At 33.4% G+C, this 20,170-nt stretch overlaps 2 protein-coding genes across 5 annotated transcripts in view; both read right to left on the bottom strand.

Annotated features, from left to right (window-relative positions):
- Positions 1-20,170, bottom strand: part of LOC129762945 (uncharacterized) — a 169,943-nt gene that overhangs the window by 87,489 nt on the left and 62,284 nt on the right. For 3 of the 4 annotated variants that reach the window (XR_008740758.1, XR_008740756.1, XR_008740757.1), the window contains exon 2: positions 14,240-14,269. The gene's annotated coding sequence lies outside the window, so the exon portion shown is untranslated. Of the gene's footprint in view, positions 1-8,364; positions 8,460-14,239; positions 14,270-20,170 lie in introns of those variants that run through there. The other variant, XR_008740755.1, reaches the window with a different exon arrangement.
- Positions 1,925-2,596, bottom strand: LOC129762947 (uncharacterized). Its single transcript, XM_055761580.1, has one exon. It carries the CDS (start codon positions 2,580-2,582, stop codon positions 2,028-2,030), a length of 555 nt encoding a protein of 184 aa, XP_055617555.1. The 5' UTR covers positions 2,583-2,596; the 3' UTR covers positions 1,925-2,027.

Below are 20,170 nucleotides of genomic sequence, written 5' to 3'. Positions count from 1 at the left end.
GAAAGATAAGATTCCATTTGATATGTCGATCCTTAAAATAAGCTCAATGGTATGAAAGTTAGAAATTTAAAAAAACACATAATACTCATGATTTCTTCCAAAAATCCATAACTTTTCAACCATTGAGCTGATTTCAAAAATCGACATATCAAATGATATCTTATTTTTCTATGAATCAACTTCAACCTGTCATTCAATAAACTCAGAACTTTAATTATAAAGCAAAGAAAATTTTCCACAGCTCGTTCTTTCAAAACCAAATTTCAAAAAACAGGAAAAATGACAAATAATGGGTGGTATATAATAAAGCAAAGGTAATCATGGATTTTTAATAACCATATCAGAAAAAAATATTGAATTGAATTGAATTGATTATTGAATTTTGATAAAATTGCACTGAATAATTAATATAAGGACAATAATAATATTTGAATAAACTTATGTAATTATGAACATGTTTATATAAACCTTCCCATCTTAGCATTCTTCATTGAAGACCTTGCGTCAAGACAGCTAGAGATCGATACACTCTCAAATCAAGTATGCCTGAAAAAATTTTATTCTTCATGTAAACAAGGATTGAAAATGTGGACACTTTTTAGTCAGTGAATTTTATGGAGTTCCCCTGCTGTGACTGAAGGCTCATTGGCTCCAATTTGATATGTCGATTACCGAAATCGGCCCAGTAGTTCTAAAGTTATGAGTCAAAAAAAAAGTTATAGAAAAAAAGGAAAAACTACATTTTTAGACCTCCCTAAAATGGAAATGGGCACCCTTATTTGCGCAAATCCGAGAACCGCTATATCGGTTTGGAATGGAATGGCTGAATATATTCTCAAAGTTTTGAAAAAAAAACACACATAGGAAAAACACGTACGAACATATTTCGAAAAATTAAGGCAGTAATGAGTCTAAAAATTCAAAGTTTCAAAATACTAAAAATATAAAATATATTGTTGTAAAAAACATAAACAAATACGCATTAGCAAAGCTAAACAAAAATTTAAAGTTTTTTTTTTCAAAATTTTGACAAGTACTGAGCAACCGTGAGATGCTTTTGAAATTCTAAAATAATCGTATATATACCTATAAACCGGAACGAAAAAAATCCAATAAATACTGAAGCAGTATGATTTTTTTCAAGTTTTCATCTTACAGCTATTTAGAATGATGCGAAAAAATTACCTAAATTTTTTATCTTGTACCCTATACAACATTTTCCATAGTATTAGGTTTGGGGGCACCTTTCATATGGCTATCGGGTTAAACAGTTTGGCTGCATTAATTGGTTCTTCGGTAATCGGTACGTACAAGGTAGAATTGGATTCGAAGTCTATGATGAACTGTGCGAAAAATTCGGTGGTCCATGATGAGATCAGTTTCCATGATTCAGATTTTGAAAGAAGAACAAGATAAGTTTTGCGGCATGATTACTCGTGGGTAAGCTGAAGAAAAGGAATGCTAGAACATTGCTTGAATAGTATATTAGGAATCGCAATGTGTCGACATTGAGCACTTTCGATCATGTGCGGCTTCCCCAAGTGAAATCCAAATCTTCAGTATAAGCATAGACTAGTTAATTCATCCGTTGCAGATAATGGAAGGAAGAGATACAAAAACAGTAAGCAGGAAGATGCAATTTCGAATTTTGATGAGCATAACAACTCCTTCGTGTGTTTCAGAACGAAGATCGAATATCCAACTCTTTAAAACGATTGGGTCGACGTCGCGAATCGAGAAAGGATTGATACTCCTGTTGAGGGAAAAAACAGAACAACTTCTAGGGGAAAGCCAGAGATACGTGGAACGATTGGGCGTTCAAAATCGAATTTTACTCGAAGTGCTGAAGAAATGCAGCATAATTGGGTACGTTTCGAACGAACCAAAGGGAGGCCAATTGAACGTGAACTTGCGCATTTTCTAATTACTCGTTTACGATAAATATTTCATTTATTTGATATTAATACGTTTGAACAAGTGTTGTTTCAGCTCTGTCGAACTACTCGACCATACTTCTCCTCCGTCGTTCACTTCACCAGCGTCATCGATCCAAATAGAGCCAAAACCGAGCCAGTCAAACGCCAATTGAGCCCAATGGCAGCCGCAGCCCCATCAACCTCATCACCCTCACGTTCGAAACGTTCCAGTGGACCGAGACCAAAGGCGGCGACGAATCCGCCACCGTCGGGCATCACCGATTCTGACTCCGTCTCCGTGGCAAATACCGGACCGTCATACATCACCAACGCGATATCCGCACCGACTTCCGCTTCGGGGCCACGAACAGCGAAAGCCTGGATATCGCGCGTTCCTTGGCCAACGACATCCAGTGCGGTGAGTTGTTGAATTGCGCTGTGGTCCCCACCCAGGCAATGGGCCGATGTGACGAAGAGCTGTCCTCGAACTTGATAGGCGGTGCAGATGTCTTGGCCGGCTGTCTTGCTCAGGAATTGGATGGCCGGAACGGTAATCGGGTCTTCGGTTTCTTGTAACAACGGGCTTGAGGCGGCAACTCCGAAAAGCAGCAGCAGCAGCAGGGCAACGAGTCTTGTAGAAATCTTGCAGAAGTTAACTTTTCCCATCTTGTCTGTTTCACAGTTGGAGTTGGAATGAAAAAAATTTCAACCGACTGAAAAGCAATACCTGCTGCGATTTTCATTTTTCAAAAATTATAACAACAGCTAGGGCCTCTTTGATCGCGTTCAAAGTTCATCAGGAGCCATAACGAATGTTTGAATCTGGTATCACTTTTTTAGTTAGAACCAGTGCTGAAAATATTCACGTTCACTATATTCAAATTCGGCGAATCTCTGCCTTCCTTGTATTGATAACCTACTGCTCAAGCGAGAGTCGATAAATATGAAACAACACTATCAATGAACTCCAGTGGAATGAACATCAACATCAGCTTGCCATGAAGTTCATTTTTCATTTGCATCTTCCTTTCCGTCATGGTATTCGTAAGGTCGAAAATGAAGATCATCGCGTGTTAATAAAAATCAAAGCATAAAATTCAACGTCACCAATTCAGATTGAAATCAATTAATGGTAAAGGATGGCAATTCATCACACAATATTCTTGTTTTTGGCGAGTTCGGCAATGGAATGTATAGAATAACTCTTGCTACGTTTTATGAATCTATTCACGATTGCCCGGAAATGGCATACACCACCATTTATATGTGCAATGGGTGACAAGTTTTCAATAAAAAATTACTGCAAGCGATGAAGCTCAACTTAACGGTCGTGATAATCAAATTATTGACAGTAATGGAAGTGCCTGAATGCAGACCTTTCGAAATTCGTTCATGCTGTTTTCGATCAATATACCAGACAAAGTTCACGCGTCTCGACTCTTGTGTTATACTCATTATGACAGATATGGTGTTGAGTTTCAACAGAAGAGAATTCGACCGATACTGGGAAAAATCTAATTCCTTCATTCGTGAATAAATTTTGATAATTTGTGGCACTGGTTAGAAAACTTTTTAGAATGCGTTCGAAAACATTCAGTTCATAGCAGTGAATTAGTGGACCGACAAATTCAATGTGACCAGAATTATAACGTAAAATATTGTATAATAATTTTCTTATGTGTTCCCAATCTTTCCATTGGTATAACATAGTTTTTTTGGGATATAAACCTGGCGCAGGCCAAAACACATCAAGCAAAAAAGAATCATTTAAAGCTGTTGATCCGTTTTCGAGATAAACATTATTTTCATACGGACACCAAATAATTTTTTTATATAGATTTTTTCATATTTCGAACTTTAGAAGTTTTTCTTTGAATGTTTAGACCCAGTACTGCTCTTACTTTTTAAAGTGATTTTTATATGTGTATATTTTTTCGGAAGCATTGCACGGTACAAGTCATTTATCTAGATTTCGAATTATAAATTTTTGAAATAAAATACAAACAATTCGAATATACCCTAATAATACAATCAGTCATATTTAAAGTTGGACATATGATAGTAAAAATTTTAAATTTGGGTAGCTGTCTCCGAAGTTTTAAAAAAAAGGTGAGAAGTCACATCCAAATCGGCTGTTTTTTGATTTAGCAAACGACAGATGTTAACTCTAATATGAAGAAATATTGTATTCTTTTCAAAATTCCGAAATGCAAAAAAAACGCAACGTAAAATTATGAATAAATACACGGAAAAAAAATCTTAACAGGGTCTCAAAATTCAACTCTTCATCAAAATTTCACTGTATAGAGATTTTTTTTGGTAAAAATCACAAATACAAAAAAAAAACATATGAACACATGTAAATAAAAATTATAGCAACACTGGATCTTAAGACTGTAATTTTTTTCACCATTTTAAAATACGATGAAATAAATTTTTGTAAATTTTTAAGAAAATATCATCAACGAGTTCATACACCGATATACCGTGAAATATAAAATGTTTGTCTTGTGCCGTGAGGTTTCAAAAATCATGAACATTAAAAAAAACTCGAACGCATACATTCAAATAAAAATCAGAACAACAATTGAGTCTCAGAATTCAAAATTTTAAAATACCAAAACATTTATTTTTTTTGTACCCCGTTTTCAAAGCATTTGATAAATCGAGAAAAATGTATATAAATATCAAAAAATATTATTTATTAGATAAAACTTAAATCAGTACTTGGTCTCAACTTGGTCTCAACAACCGCGCAATGCTTAAACTTAAAAAAAATCAGGAATGGAAAAAAACATGTACGATAACACTCAAACAAGGTGTCGAAATCCACAAAAATTTTTTTTTTTCAAATTTTCGAAATAACAAAAAAAAATATTTTCGATGGAAGTTTTATTTGACGATTAGGTTTGGTAGAATTTTCATATGCTCACCGGGTCGGGCCTTCAAAAATTTCTTTAAATTTTACATTTTTTCAAATGAGAATTGAGAAAAAGTTGAGGAATCATTAAATTTTTTAAATCATTGAAATTTTCAAATTGTTCAAATTTTTAAACATTTGAAAAGTTTGTCAGGTTTTAAATTTTTTTCAGTTTTAGAATTTTTATTTGAACTTTTGAAATCAGCAGAATATTTAAATATTTTTTTAATATTTATTTTTTTAAATTCGTTTATTCTTACAGGCTTAGTTATATCGATTTAAAGGAGCCAAACTCTTATTTTTTCCAATGATAAGAATGTTTTACAAAATGCAACTACTTACTAGTCGAATGTCTGACTATTTTCTATGCATACAATAAGTATCATTGGGAGCTGGGTCCGATACTGGTATTGTGCAAACGCTCTTGATGCGGGCTGAATGAAAAGAGCAGCAAGGAAAATTCGGGGCTCAACGTGTTAAAAAATCACGAATATTAAAAAGAAACACGTAATAAAAAAATGGAGCAACACTGGGTCTCAAAATTCGAAATTTTGAGATGCCAAAACAATTGGATTGTTTTTGTACTCCGAAATGCTCTGTAAATTCTGAAAAAAAACTGCGGAAATTTTTTTAAAAATATTTTCAAAAAAATACTTTTGTATACATTTAAATAAAATTTAAAGCAGTTCTGGATCTCAAAGTAAAAAAAAAATGTTTCCAATATTTCGATATATGGAATTTTTTTATACCGCGCAATGCCAACATGCTGGAAAAAATCAATAATGGCAAACACGCTATCAAACAAAAATTCAACCAGTACAAGGTCTTTAAATAAAAAAAACATAATTTCAAGCCTTCAAAAAATTCTCTTTGAATTTTGTTAAAACTTTTCAAATTTTTTAAATTTTCAAATCATTCAATTTTTTTAAATGTTTTTCAAATTTAAAAAAAAAGGTTTTTAAAACTTTTTAGATGTTTATTTGAATTTGAAATTCTTCTATTTTAATTTTTTTTAAATTAAGGAATCTCTTTTGAAGCATTCGAATTTTTTTAAATTTTTTTGAATATTTTTTTGTTTTTTATATGCTTTCATTTTTTAAATGATTTTTTTAAATTTTTAAATTCTCGTAAATTATCTAAAGTTTTCAACTTTTTTTCAATTTACAAGTTTTGAAATATTCCGAATTTTTCAATTAAAACAAAATATCCAATTTTAATGTTTATTTCCAATGTTTTAATTAATTTTTTTGAATTTTTACAATTTGGCTGATCGTTAATGATACATACACTACTGAAACTGTAGCTACCTAAAAGGTGGAACGATCAAAACTTGGTCGAATTAAATTGGACGAATTCCTTTTGAGTGGTCATTTAAAGAAACTTCCAAACGTTGCTGCTCTTACTTGGATGCCATTTCGAGAACTGCAGGATAAACGTCAAAATCAAAATAGGGGAATGCATATATTAAACAGTGTTGCCAAATTCTATGCCCCTATAACAAAAAACATCTCTACAATTCTTTTCTGATTCTGCTTTTTTATTGAGGCAATCCCTAAACTTGGTAAATGTTGATCATTGTATGTCAGTGGTTTTGGGTTTGAAGTTCCAACTTTGGCGTTGGTTTGAGGAAGTATTGAATAAATTGGGTGGTTCAGAGAAAGTTGTTTAATATAATAATATGTAACGCTAATTAGCCGAAAACCAGTCGATTTAGAACCTAACTTCTTAGATTTTTCTCAAACATTATACAGTTATCCAGAATTACAATTTTCATTGAGACCCCTCCCCCCTCTCTAAGGGGGGGCTGCCATACGAATGAAACACAAATTTCTGCATTACTCGGAAATTTATCAAGCAAATAAAACCAAATTAGGCATATGGAGGTTTTAGGGTGCAATAAATGTTTCTATGGTGGTAAGACACCCCACCCCCCTCTCTAAGGGGGGACTGTCATACAAATGAAACACAAATTTCTACATAACTCGAAAACTAATGAAACAAATGAAGCCGAGTTCGGCATGTCCAGTGTGATAAAACGCACTCCTATATCTTCTTCTATCTATATAAATAAAAATAGATCACCGAATGTGTTGATAAGAGCAACACATGAGAAAGGAATTGTCCGATTTAGGGCTGTATTTATTCCATCATATTTTCTGTATCAAACATTTATTCCATGTAACGGATAAACATGTAATTTGCAAGTGGTTGAAAAATCTTGAACGAGAATTGTGTCTGAAAATAATCTGATATTATAATGATGAGTTTTGGTTTTTGTTTAATGGTCACGATTCCGCAAAGTATCGAAATTGCAACAATTCTCCATAATTCATAATTCTTGGAACCTTGGAGACATGGAATCATTTAAAATTTTATTTTAAATTTCAAAGCCTGAATCGTATGAATCTTCTGAAATCTTAGAATCTTTGAATCATGATAACTTAAATCTTGTGAATTTTGTGCATTTTATGAGTATTGGAATTACGGAATCTTCGAGTTTTGGAATCTTTGAAGCTTGAATCTCGATTCCTGTTAATCTTATGAATCTCGTAAACGTCGGAACCGTTAAAGGTCGGAACCGTTAAAGGTTGGATTCTATAAATCTTAGAAGCTTGAATCTAGTAGTCGTGAATCCTGTAAGTATTGTGAATCTTGTAATCTTGGCATCTTGAAATCTTGACACATAAATATGAAAACGTTTACATTGTTTTGGTTTAGTTTGAACAGTTCTTTTTCGTATGAAGCGTTAATACCGTACAATCTAGTTTCAGTACCCTTCTCGGCACGAAGTGAGCTGATGGCGCGTCAGAACGTAAAACTCAACGAGCTAAATTCTCCCATAAATTACTCCGATCACATGCGCAGAAACATCCCGCTGCGTGCAGAGTAATCTCTCGCCATGTTGCCATGGGTTATCAGGAAGACGGAGGGAGGAAAACAGAAGTCAGCAGTTTCGACCGAATCAGAAAACACAACACAGCGCTGTATTATTTTTATACAAACACAACACACAGGATTTCACCAGCATCTCTCGATTGCCGATGCTACAGATATATGCTCCGGTGGCGATGTGCAAGTGCTGATGATGCTTTCGCAGGCCAACATGATCTCTTGCTGAGAGCAGAGCACGCAGAGCGAACTACATAAATAGGTTGGACCCAAAGCGCTTGCGTTGCAGACTTCGCTAGCTCTGTGATGTTTGTGTTTGGTTAGCATAAAATGTTTTTTTTCCGTTTTGAAAATAGAACAACGAAGAAGCGGCAATCAAATGATGAGTCAAACCATTCCTCGGATCAACGCACGGGGTTGCGAATCGGTTGCACTGCAACATCCACGAGCGGCGGTGGGTGGGGCAGAGAGAGCGGAGTCGACCCACAAATGAAACCATTGCAGCGCAGGGAAGTTCGATTGCGAACATCAAGAATCTCCGCGGGAAGTTGTTTGAGGAATACATCACACAACAGGATCAGGCTGCTAGAACACAATATTTCTCGGATCGTTTGTTTCCGCGCGAGATGATTTGCATACCGGAGACAAAACATAAACAGATCCATACACTGAGACACACTAAAATTTCACTATCCACGGTATTACGGTTACGAAATTTATCGCGTGCTGCACCGAATGTTACGCGTATGGCCCTTGGCGTGAGACTAACTAAACCAGAGTGCGCGCGCCTTCCGGGATTCTAAATTCGTTGTGTGTCAACCGGTCCTAGAGATGCTGCGCGGCGGACACACGCACACAAACAAACAACCGATCGCGCGCGCTTTATGCTGCGCGCATTGTCGCGCAATTGTTTCCGAAACCGAAACACTGAAACAAGGCGAGAAAAGTGCAGCATCGTTCTCGCCTTCATAATAATAATTATAATACATACTTAGCATAAGCAAGCGATGCATTGTGTGTTCAGCGAGTAGTCGCTCTGTTTTGATGAGTTTTACCCGCTAGGGAAGGTCCCTTGGGAGAGAGAAGAGGCCCGCGGAACTTGTCGCGCGCGGTGGGAAAGCGGCTCATGACGATGGGTGAGGGTGTGACCATTGCTCCGAAAACCCGTTCTGGTGGGGAGGAGAAGGAAGCGGGTGAGAAATTATGGGAAAACTATCCGCCCGAAAGAGCACTTCAGCATCAGCTTCAGCTCTGTTGTGTTTTGGTGTACACTTGTTGTTTTTTTTTTGGTTTGATGGGAACGCTAGAATGTAGAAGATCGTAATTTTCATGTCTAATAAACATCACCGAGAACTTGTAGCAAAGAACAACAAAGAAAGGCTGGCTGGCGGAGACAGGCAGCGAGGACGGGAGATTATTTTTGATGTTGTCTGTACACATCGTCATGCAAGAAGTGCGCTCCGTTTTGGATCCAATAAGACGAGATTGAGTCATCCAACGATGAAACGATGATAATTCTTCTGACTTTTAAAGTGTTGAGAAAACAGAAACAAGGTGAACGATAATTCATGTATCATCTTGAGATTTTCAAATCTTTATTATTCCAAAAAAAATTACAATCACCAGATTTTACCTTCCAATCACAACTTTCGATCTTTAGTTATTTTAAATATTTTTTAGATTATTTCATTTTTCGACCAAAATTTGGCTTTCCATTTATTGATTCTTGAATTTTTCATTTTTTTTTAATCATGATTTATCATTTTTTTTTATCTATGTACTATTTTAATTTTTTAGGCTATCCGATTGGAAGGTCGAAACCTTCCAATATCAGAATTTTCTACTTTCTTTTATTTTCGATACTTTTCAACTTCCTGATTTTCTAATTCATCGATTTATCGATATTTTTTATTTATTTCCTAAATCATTTTTTTTATCTAAATTTTAATTTTCCAATTTTTGGGCTTTTGAACTTTATTATTTTTAATTTTTGATTATCAACTTCTTTTACATCTTTTATTTCACTTTAGAGCTCTTGATTTTCCATTTCTTCGGGATTATGATTAATCATTTTTTTTTATCTATTTTCTGAGTAATAATTTTTGTTATATCATTTGATTTAGGGCGGAATATCAACTACAGAAAGGCCAACTTCCCATATTCTGATTCTTCGATCTTTATTTTAATTTTTTTTCCTTACTTTCAAATTTGTCGTTTTTGAAATTTGTTTTTGTTTTACTTCTTATGATCATTAGAATTATTTTGTGTTCCTGATTTTTTTATAACGATTTATCTATATTCATATCAATGATTTGCGCGTTTCATTTTTAATTTTTTTACTATTCTATTTTCAACCTTAAATATTTTAAATTTTTTGATTTTCTGACTTTACAATTCAATCTTTTTTACCTGGTCTATTTTCCTATGTATAAATTCTATATTGATTACAGTAGATTTTTTCGTCGTTTTTCTATGTTATCGATTTTCGTCCTGATTATCCAATTTATCGAACATGTGATATTTTTACATTTATATTTTTTTAAAAATAATAATATTTTCCTACTATAATTTGGCTTCCAATGTTAATGGCTTAAAATTAAAAAATTTAGATTTTTCCTTTTTTAGAACTTTTAGCCTTTTTTTTTATATTGATTTTTTGAATTAAAATTTTTGACTTTCCGATGTTTTGAATTAACCGCTCTTAATTTTTTTCTATTTGAAGAAAAGTTAATTTTCTGGTTAAAGGTTTTTGAATGCTTAATTTTTCATTTTTTAGATGATGATCATGGTTTTTTGTCTATGCTTTGAGTTTTCGAGTTTTAAGCCATCGGCTTTTTTTCCTTTTTTTTTCATTTTTCGATTTTAAAATTCAACATCTCCGATTTTAAATTTTTTAAGGCTATTCGATTTTTTTTACCTTCCGAAATTTTGGCCTTTCAGTTCATCGATATTTTTGTTTTGAAATTTTTAATTTGAGTTTTATGAATTCTTATTTTTTTATTTTTATGCTATTCTTAATTTTCTATTGTTAGATCATAATTAATCGATTTTTTAATGTTTTGATTATTTTGACTTTTTAGACATTATGGTTGTTGACTTTTTGATAGTTTTTTTTTATGTTCAATTTTTCAATTTCGATTTAAGTTTTGAATTTTTTTTCCTTGATTTTTAGATTTTTAAATTTGAAAGTTTCTGAATTCTTAACATTCGATTTTTCTGCATTTTAAATTTCAAATTCATCAATTTTTCATTTATGTTCTTCTTCTTCTTCAATGGCACTAACGTTCCTAGAAGAACTTCGCCGTTTCAACGTAGTATTACTTGCGTCATTTTTATTAGTACTTAGTTGAGATTTCTATGCCAAATAACACGCCTTTAATGCATTCTGAGTGGCAAGTTCTAGAATACGCGTGATCACAGTGCAAGTCGGAGGAAATTTCTTTGACGAAAAAATACCCCGACCAGAACGGGAATCGAACCCGAACACCCAGCATGTTAGTTATGACGCTAACCACTCGGCCAAGGGAGCACTTCATTTATGTTATAACTTATAAATTTTTAATTCGCTTTCTGTGAGTTTTTGATTTTTCCAGCTTCTGAAGTTATCGATTTCTCGTAAATTGTAAAAAAATTAGATTTTACGAGTGTTTTTAACTTTAGATCTATCGATTTTGTTCTATGTTATCGGTTTTAATTTTTTTGACTATTTGATTTTTGGCCTTTTGAGATTTAGTAATATTTTTTTTTTTATTTTCAATTTGTTTTTGATCTGCAGACTTTTCAATTTATCGATTATCTGATATTTTTGCATTCATGTTTTTGAAGATTATTCTATTTTTCTACTAAAATTTCCGTTCGTTGCGTTGTTTAGGTTTACAAATTTTATGTTTTGAAATTCCTAAATTTAAAACTTTTAGAATTTTTCTTTAGATTTTTAGATTTTGAAATTTGAAAACAAAATTAAATTTTTGACCTTTCGATATTTATATTTTTATATTTTTTCACACTATTTTTTCCGATATTTTGGTCTATAATTTTTTTGTTTCCTGACTTTCAATTTGTTCATGTTGAAACTTTTGGATTATTGGAGCTTTTTTAGTTCTCGGTTTTTCATTTTTTAGATCATGATTCATCGTTTTTATTTATATTCGATTTTTTATTTTTTAAATTTTGATTTTTTGATTTGATATTCATATTTTAATTTTTTGATGCTTCAACATTTCAAATTATCGATTTCTTTAGACCATTCGCGTTTAAGGGATTTGGGTTTTTTTCATTTTTAGTGAAATGATTTAACAATTTTTCGAATCTATTTTCAGTGTCTTCGATTTTTCAACAACTTTTTTTTTAAACTGTGCCATTTTTAGCAATTTAGTAATTTAGTAATTTAGTAATTTAGTAATTTAGTAATTTAGTAATTTAGTAATTTAGTAATTTAGTAATTTAGTAATTTAGTAATTTAGTAATTTAGTAATTTATTAATTTAGTAATTTACTAATTTAGTAATTTAGTAATTTAGTAATATAGTAATTTAGTAATTTAGTAATTTAGTAATTTAGTAATTTAGTAATTTTGTAATTTTGTAATTTTGTAATTTTGTAATTTTGTAATTTTGTAATTTTGTAATTTTGTAATTTAGTAATTTAGTAATTTAGTAATTTAGTAATTTAGTAATTTAGTAATTTAGTAATTTAGTAATTTAGTAATTTAGTAATTTAGTAATTTAGTAATTTAGTAATTTAGTAATTTTGTAATTTTGTAATTTTGTAATTTTGTAATTTAGTAATTTAGTAATTTAGTAATTTTGTAATTTTGTAATTTTGTAATTTTGTAATTTTGTAATTTTGTAATTTAGTAATTTTGTAATTTTGTAATTTTGTAATTTTGTAATTTTGTAATTTTGTAATTTTGTAATTTTGTAATTTTGTAATTTTGTAATTTTGTAATTTTGTAATTTTGTAATTTTGTAATTTAGTAATTTAGTAATTTAGTAATTTAGTAATTTAGTAATTTAGTAATTTAGTAATTTAGTAATTTAGTAATTTAGTAATTTAGTAATTTAGTAATTTAGTAATTTAGTAATTTAGTAATTTAGTAATTTAGTAATTTAGTAATTTAGTAATTTAGTAATTTAGTAATTTAGTAATTTAGTAATTTAGTAATTTAGTAATTTAGTAATTTAGTAATTTAGTAATTTAGTAATTTAGTAATTTAGTAATTTAGTAATTTAGTAATTTAGTACTTTAGTAATTTAGTAATCTAGTAATTTAGTAATTTAGTAATTTAGTAATTTAGTACTTTATTAATTTAGTGATTTAGTAATTTAGTAATTTAGTACTTTAGTAATGTAGTACTTTAGTAATTCAGTGATTTAGTAATTTAGTAATTTAGTAGTCTTGTTATTGATGATAACATTTGATAGAATTTCTAAAATTTAAAAATTGACAAAATCAAATTAAAAATTCGAAATTTTTTTAAAACTGAAATAAAATTCGAATTGAAAATTGGAAAATACAGAAATTGAAGCATTACTGAAACTGAGTATAAATACGAAAATGTTGGAAGAGTTGTGATGGAATTGGCCATTTTTTGTTCAGTTTTATGAATAGAATGTTTTTTGTTTTCTTTTGAAACCACCATCTTCCGTACCGTGAAACCGTAAATGAGTTAGTGTTGTGTTAAATCAGATGTTCCAAATAAATCAGACAAAAAATCGAATTTTATCTATGAAGAAAACACACGGCTATAAATTTTGACGTATCCGTAATCAGCGTGGGAATCTTCAAGAGTAACAACATTTCAAAGGATTGAGTTCGAATCTAAGGGAAGAGGAGACAAAAACACCCCCTCCCAAAGGATTAACGTCGGAACCGATTTTCCCATCGACCCACAGCCGAATCGAATGCTCGTTTAATGATCAAGAGTCTCACGTCAGGTCGTAAAATTTTATTTCCGCGACGCTTGTCGCTGGTACTCTTCAAGCTGTGACCAACCGTCGGCCCATAACCACATAAACTCTGGCATCGATTGGTTGATTCAGAGGAAAATGCTAACCAGCCAGTTTTTCTTTTCGGCAGAAGCCTCGTGTGTTTGGTTTACCCACTTTCCCTTCTCACCAGAAGATGTTATGATTTCATCTTCGGCATTTTGCCCCCGCCCTTTTCGGGGAACAGTAAACCATTTACCAAAGCGCCTAAAGGGGCAGCCGCGCACGAGTGTCCCGATTGGTTCTGAGAAGTTTAGCAATCAATACCAGTCTTTGAGTCTGCGAGGCAATACAAATCTCCCAAGTTTGGTTGTGTTTCTCTTCATGAGCGGGTGGGAAATAGAATGTGAAGCATCACTTTTCTTGGTTTGTTTCAGACAAAGGAAAAAAAAACAAGATAAATGAAGTGTTTTTTTTCTCGAGAGCGTGAAATTGACTTCTCAATCCCTTCTTCTAACGACGGTGGAGACCATCGGATGTTTAAATTACACTTATCAATTGCTTTGGTGCGTGCCGAATGCCACTTACCTAAATTCCATTAGTCATTCATTCATTGATCTGAAACGAAACACAAAGAGGAAATTAAGTTATTGACTTTCTCCAATGATTTCTTTTTTTTGTTGTTGATCAGATGTAACAAGTTCCCAAGTCTTGCTCCCTTCAGCGAATCCAAACCGAACCTGTCAATAAACGTGTCAATTTGCACCTTCACTAAGATGTCAACTATTAATAACTTAATAGCATCGGTGGAAGACTCTCTGAAAGCAGTCATCTTTACGACTTGACCCGTGTCGTGGAGAGGAAAAACCTCAACAGCGGAAAGAAAAACGACGTTGAAAAGACGCAAAACACAAACCACAAGAACACAACCATGCGATGCTATGAGAACGGAAAATTGATGTTACGACGCGCGATCGTTACAACCGTACAACGCTTCCGAAACGCAACTATAAAGTTTTTGGTCGTTTTTCTTTCGCCGCGTGGCGCTTTTTCTCTCTGCTGAATATAGGTGCAAATGATGGCGATGATGATGATGATGAGCCAAGCAATAATAATTGCTTGCGTTTATGGCTGTTGTAGCTGTTCCGAAGTGCAATGGCTTCCCTCCTTTCTCTCTCTCTGTGGAATTTTGTGCGATCATATCTTGAGAGTGTGCGAAATGTAATCAGCGGGTCTGTTTACACGCACTGTTCCGTGTGCCGGAAAAAGTGAAAATTTATCGATTGTTTGTAGCTTTTCCACGCAGATAGCTGCCTCTTATTCATCGCGCACGGACAAATCCAAGCGTTTATCCGTTTTTACCCTCTCGTTAAGTAAATAATAAAGTGTCGATTTGTTTTAATCAATTGCGGAATTTCAGTGGCCAGCGGCCGAAAAAATTACGTAAGCTTCAGCTTCGGTTAAAATCAGGCGGAAATAGTTGTAATAAATGGGTACTAACGAGTCACTTGGTTATCGTTTAGTGTCTCGCTGGCAGTGACCGCTATCATAAACCGTTGGACAACAATAAAATAATCGCTCGCCAGTTTTTTGGAGTCGCAAATACGTGACGATAATTTAGCGTCGACATAAACAACTCCACAAGCTTCCTGGCTGCGTTGACGACGTCGAGAGTGCGACTCAACGTATGGTCTCCATGCCTGGAATGTGATTTTGGTGGGACATATTTGAAATACTCAAGTTAGTTTATGGCTATGAAACATATTACGCATACAAAGCAGCTGACGAATTTCATGCCAACTCGACTAGCCATTGGCAGCAATATCTCAGATTACAGTGAAACAGTGTGGGTGTAATTTAAGTAATTTTGCCTTCTAGAAATATTAAAAAAAAATTCAGCGTCAGTTCATTATAAATTTTTTACTAAAACTTATAACTCAAAAACTATAATACCTTCATTTTTTGGTCAAAGGAAGAAATGTAGGGAAATATAAAAGTTTTCAAAAAAACATATATACATCGGACTCGATTATATACAGTTCAAAAAAATATTTTTGTTTTATATTTCAAATATGGCTTATTTCAAGTGAAAATGAAATATGTCAACGTTAAAGTGAAAGTTAATTGGCTATTATGAGCACAGTGAAGTAAAAATCATGATTTTGGTAGATTTTAGTTGAACACTCACCAGGAATCGTTTAAAATGATATTGCAGCGAAATTGAAAAAGATAGAAGTTATGTGTCAAAGAATAAATTGTAGAGCGGTTAAAAAGCTTTAATTTGGTTGATTTCTACGTTTCTACATTCAACTTTATTATGTATTTTTTGGATAAAATTAGGACTAACACCTTGAAAACCACAAGCTTTGAAGTATTTCACTTCCAAATTGTTACTTAAATCCACTAATTTGGAAGTTTCACAACTGTATCCTGTATAAAATTTCCTTATCTTTCAAATGGAAGCAACAGAATTGTACTAAGGAGCGTAAGACAATGACAGATTTATTGAACTTTTTAATAACTCTGTCATTGTTGAAATTTGAACATATGAGTAGAAGGATTTTTTTGATCGAATATAATCCTCTATCACCTCCTGAGATATTCGAATTTTTTATAGGAGAAAGGTATTTTATGGCTTTAAGGGGATGAATCAAAAATTAAATTCATCTTTTATAATCAAAAATCAAAAAATATATGTATAAAAAACAAATAAAAAAATTTTTTTTTGACTCGATTATATACTGTTGCGAATAGTAACCACTGTGCTCCCTTGGCCGAGTGGTTAGCGTCATAACTAACATGCCGGGTGTTCGGGTTCGATTCCCGTTCTGGTTGGGGGATTTTTTCGTCAAAGAAATTTTCCTCCGACTTGCACTGTGATCACGCGTATTCTAGAGCTTGCCACTCAGAATGCATTCAAGGCGTGTTATTTGGCATAGAAATCTCAACTAAGTACTAATAAAAATGACGCAAGTAATACTACGTTGAGACGGCGAAGTTCCTCTAGGAACGTTAGTACCATTGAAGAGGAAGAAGAAGAATAGTAACCACTATTCACGCCTTTCCAAAAGGTTTTCCGATGAAGGGTTACCGAATCTGTGACAGTACCCTTTTCCACAAACTGCAGTAACTGCACTTTCTTTTCAATTTGAATAGGGGTCAGTTGAGGCCCTGTTTTATCGGTTCACGTAAAGTGACAATACCACAGCACAATTTTATTAGACACACAAAAGGTTTATTTTACTTAAACAATGCTTTCTTCTATTCTACTATTCTTGAAACTATACAAAAATTACATTTAAAGTTGGCCGATTTTCGGTGACCGACCAGTGCTACCAATGGCTGAAATTCTAGCACTACTAACTCTAACATCGCTCACGTGCGCTATTTATCAATGAGCGCGTAAAGAGAGAGATTCAAATAGCGCTTTACAATTTTTCATTTACGCTCATTCCGTTTACGTTCAGGTACGGTATACACAGGCGGGGATATTCAGCTATCGCCGTCGCTATGATAGCCGAGGTCTAACCCAACTTGAATAACCTAGCTATCTTCCTATTAATATCCCACGTATCAATACTATTATTGCACCTATCTTATTCTGAATCTTCTCCGCTTATATCTTGTGTAAACATATACAGTGAAAAGAAATCGAAGACTGTATATAATCGAGTCCGCGCTGTATATGAATAGCCCTTACAATTTCCAACAAGTTACATCTGAAGATGGGCACTTTTACAGAGGAAAAATTTTTCTAACAACAATTTCTTCATGTTTTCTTTGAAATAAAAAAAAAATTAAAAAAAACTTTTTTAATTGAACGGTTTCATTGTGATTAAACATAATAACAATACGGATAATGTACTAAAAGCTTTAAAATAATTAGGCAAGTTGCAGTTAGAAGTTATCATACCCATTTTTTTCAATGTATTTTTTTAATTTTTTTATGAAAACTCAAATAATTTTCTACATTTAATACTTTGATCGAAATTTTGCAGGTATTATAGTTTTTGAGTTATCAATTTAACAAATTAAGAAAAAATGTCTAGCCCTTTTCGAAAAGTACTCTAATTCTTTTTTGACGATTTCAAATATGAGTTGCTTAGATGACCAACGTCTTTACGTCCACAAGCTTTCACTGCAATCTGACTGCCAATGGCCAGTCGAGTTGCCATGAAATTTGTCCATAGCACTATTATGGCGCTCACTCAACATATCCAATGCATTATATCAGCATTTTATTGCTTTTAATCCTAATATCAACACTGTTAACTCATATAAACATCAACGAAAATTAGTATACATGGAGACAAAGTGCTATCACATAATGCTTGTTTGCAAATATAAAAATAAATTGTTAACGCTGTATCTGGATCAGACATCTGCATATTGAGTTGCAATGAGAAAATTCAGCGCATGTTAAACTCAAATGCACATACATATACCTAAATAGTAGATAACGGACTAAGGATGATTAATGATTTACTCTTGTACACACGAGAGCAATACACAAGCTGGGCAAACGTAGAAATTTGTGTCTCTATTGACAATGCACGAATTCCATACGGTATGCGAATACCCTTACGCCTAAATGGCTACTACATTGCAATTTACCATAATGTAATGGAATAGAAAATCTAACGCCTAAATGGCTACTACTTCTACTGTGCAATTTACAATTTATAGAAACATAAACATATGTACATGTACACGATAAAAACCCGGTTCTGTTACAGATAAAATGCCAATGAGCCTGATAAATAAATAAATGGGTTAAAAAAAATGGGATTCGTTAATTTTTGGCATTTTTCATTTTCCATCTTCGTTTCTATCCATTTTTTGATAACATATAAACCTTATAATATATAAACTTCGAGAATGTTCCGCAATATAAACAAAATCTCAGCCGCATTTTTTAGTTAATTTTGAATTTCAATTTACTGTTTTCAATTATAAGTATCGAATCTCTCTTTCACAACACCGCTTAATAATCAAAATTTGGTTATTTGCGTGTTCTGGAACCCAAAACTGAACTAATGTTTGCTTCCTATGGTTTACGTATCATCACGTTTTATTTTACGGTTCTGATTTTATCCTTATATTTAGGCGTTTTTTCAAACATAGATTTTTTTAATTCCAAGTTTAAAAATATAAAATTTGTTTATTAAATTGTCAGTCTTTATTTTTTCATTTGTCAAACAGTTTGTAATGGGATTGAAAAAAAAGCAGTGTCACTAAAAAAAATGCATATCTCCATAGTTCCAAACAAAAGTTACTCGTTTTGTTGAGATCTTGAATATGTTCACACTGTCGGAGACAACATGCAGAGATTGGTTCCGAGCAAGACAATGCTACCCTACTGATAACCTGAGTCGATGACAACCAATCTGGAAACGCTAGAATTGGTAGCTCTTCTCCGACCGCTGTATTTGTCAGATTTTACCCTCTTCCCATTTTTTTTTTCAATCTATAACTGAGCAGCACTTATATTACTAAGAAGTCGTAAAAAGCATGGAAGAGGCGTCATTTTACCGAAGTGAAATTTAAATGCTAGGATAAAGATAGAGTCACCTTTGAAACAGAAAGAACCATGTCCGCGCGTACATCCCTGCGCAGTAAAACCTGTGAATATCCCCGCCCAGCTTTTCATGCCTCCCCAAAGTGATCCCGACATAAGTAGACACTGATCCAGCGGTGCTAGCAATGCTAAACCGATTTTAAAACAACAACGAGAACGACATCGACATCGAAAAACCACACCAAACATCGACGCGAAAATCCCTCCGGCCAGGTTATATCATTACGGCGACGCCACAAAACTATAAAACCGCGCCGCTCTGTTCCATGGAATGCGGTTTGGCGGTATAATACCAAACAGCTTTGTTGAAGGTGGGCGGTTACAACATAAAGTAGCTCCATCAACATCATCATCGTGATCATCGCAAACCACCTTCCCTCGATATTTTAGAGCCCGGTCTAGGTTTTTCAGCGGTGATTACCTGGTAGTTCGCATTTGCAAGTAGTGAATGCAACCGATGCGAAAGTGCTTAACAGAAATGCGGCCGCGAAAATAAAACTAGATCGAGAAAGTGTAAAGCTGGTTTACTCGCGCATATACACACACACGTATTCCCCGTCGCAGCAAACCGCAAGCAATGGCGCAATCTGGTTGGCGTCATTACCACCGTCGCCGTGCACAACGCGAGTCGACCTTGACTGGGGTTTTCGGTTTTGTTGTAATGTAATCCTACGCGCGGTCTTTGGGTAGAGCAGAATATAGTCGCAGTCGCAATTAATCCTCTTTACCTATTCCCCACCGTTTGAATTGTGATGTTAGCATTCAACGGTTCGAAAAAAAAAATGGCAGCCGACGGGCACGATGAGCTCTCATCTCGTCAACAGACACAGAGGAGGTAATCTGATGCAGAAAAACGTTCGAAGTGCACTTAATAACCCTTTCATATTTTACGCGCGCTAAGTTTCCGATCTGAACCCCTTCTTACGTGACGAATGCAGGGT

Source organism: Toxorhynchites rutilus, chromosome 1 (genome assembly GCF_029784135.1).
Source record: "Toxorhynchites rutilus septentrionalis strain SRP chromosome 1, ASM2978413v1, whole genome shotgun sequence".
Taxonomy (NCBI): domain Eukaryota; kingdom Metazoa; phylum Arthropoda; class Insecta; order Diptera; family Culicidae; genus Toxorhynchites; species Toxorhynchites rutilus.
The sequence above is the reverse complement of the archived record's forward strand: the minus strand, read 5'-3'. Positions and strand labels throughout refer to the sequence as shown.

Excerpts from the sequence above, each read along its gene's own strand:
- LOC129762947 (XM_055761580.1), bottom strand. The coding sequence starts at position 2,582 with ATGGGAAAAGTTAACTTCTGCAAGATTTCTACAAGACTCGTTGCCCTG.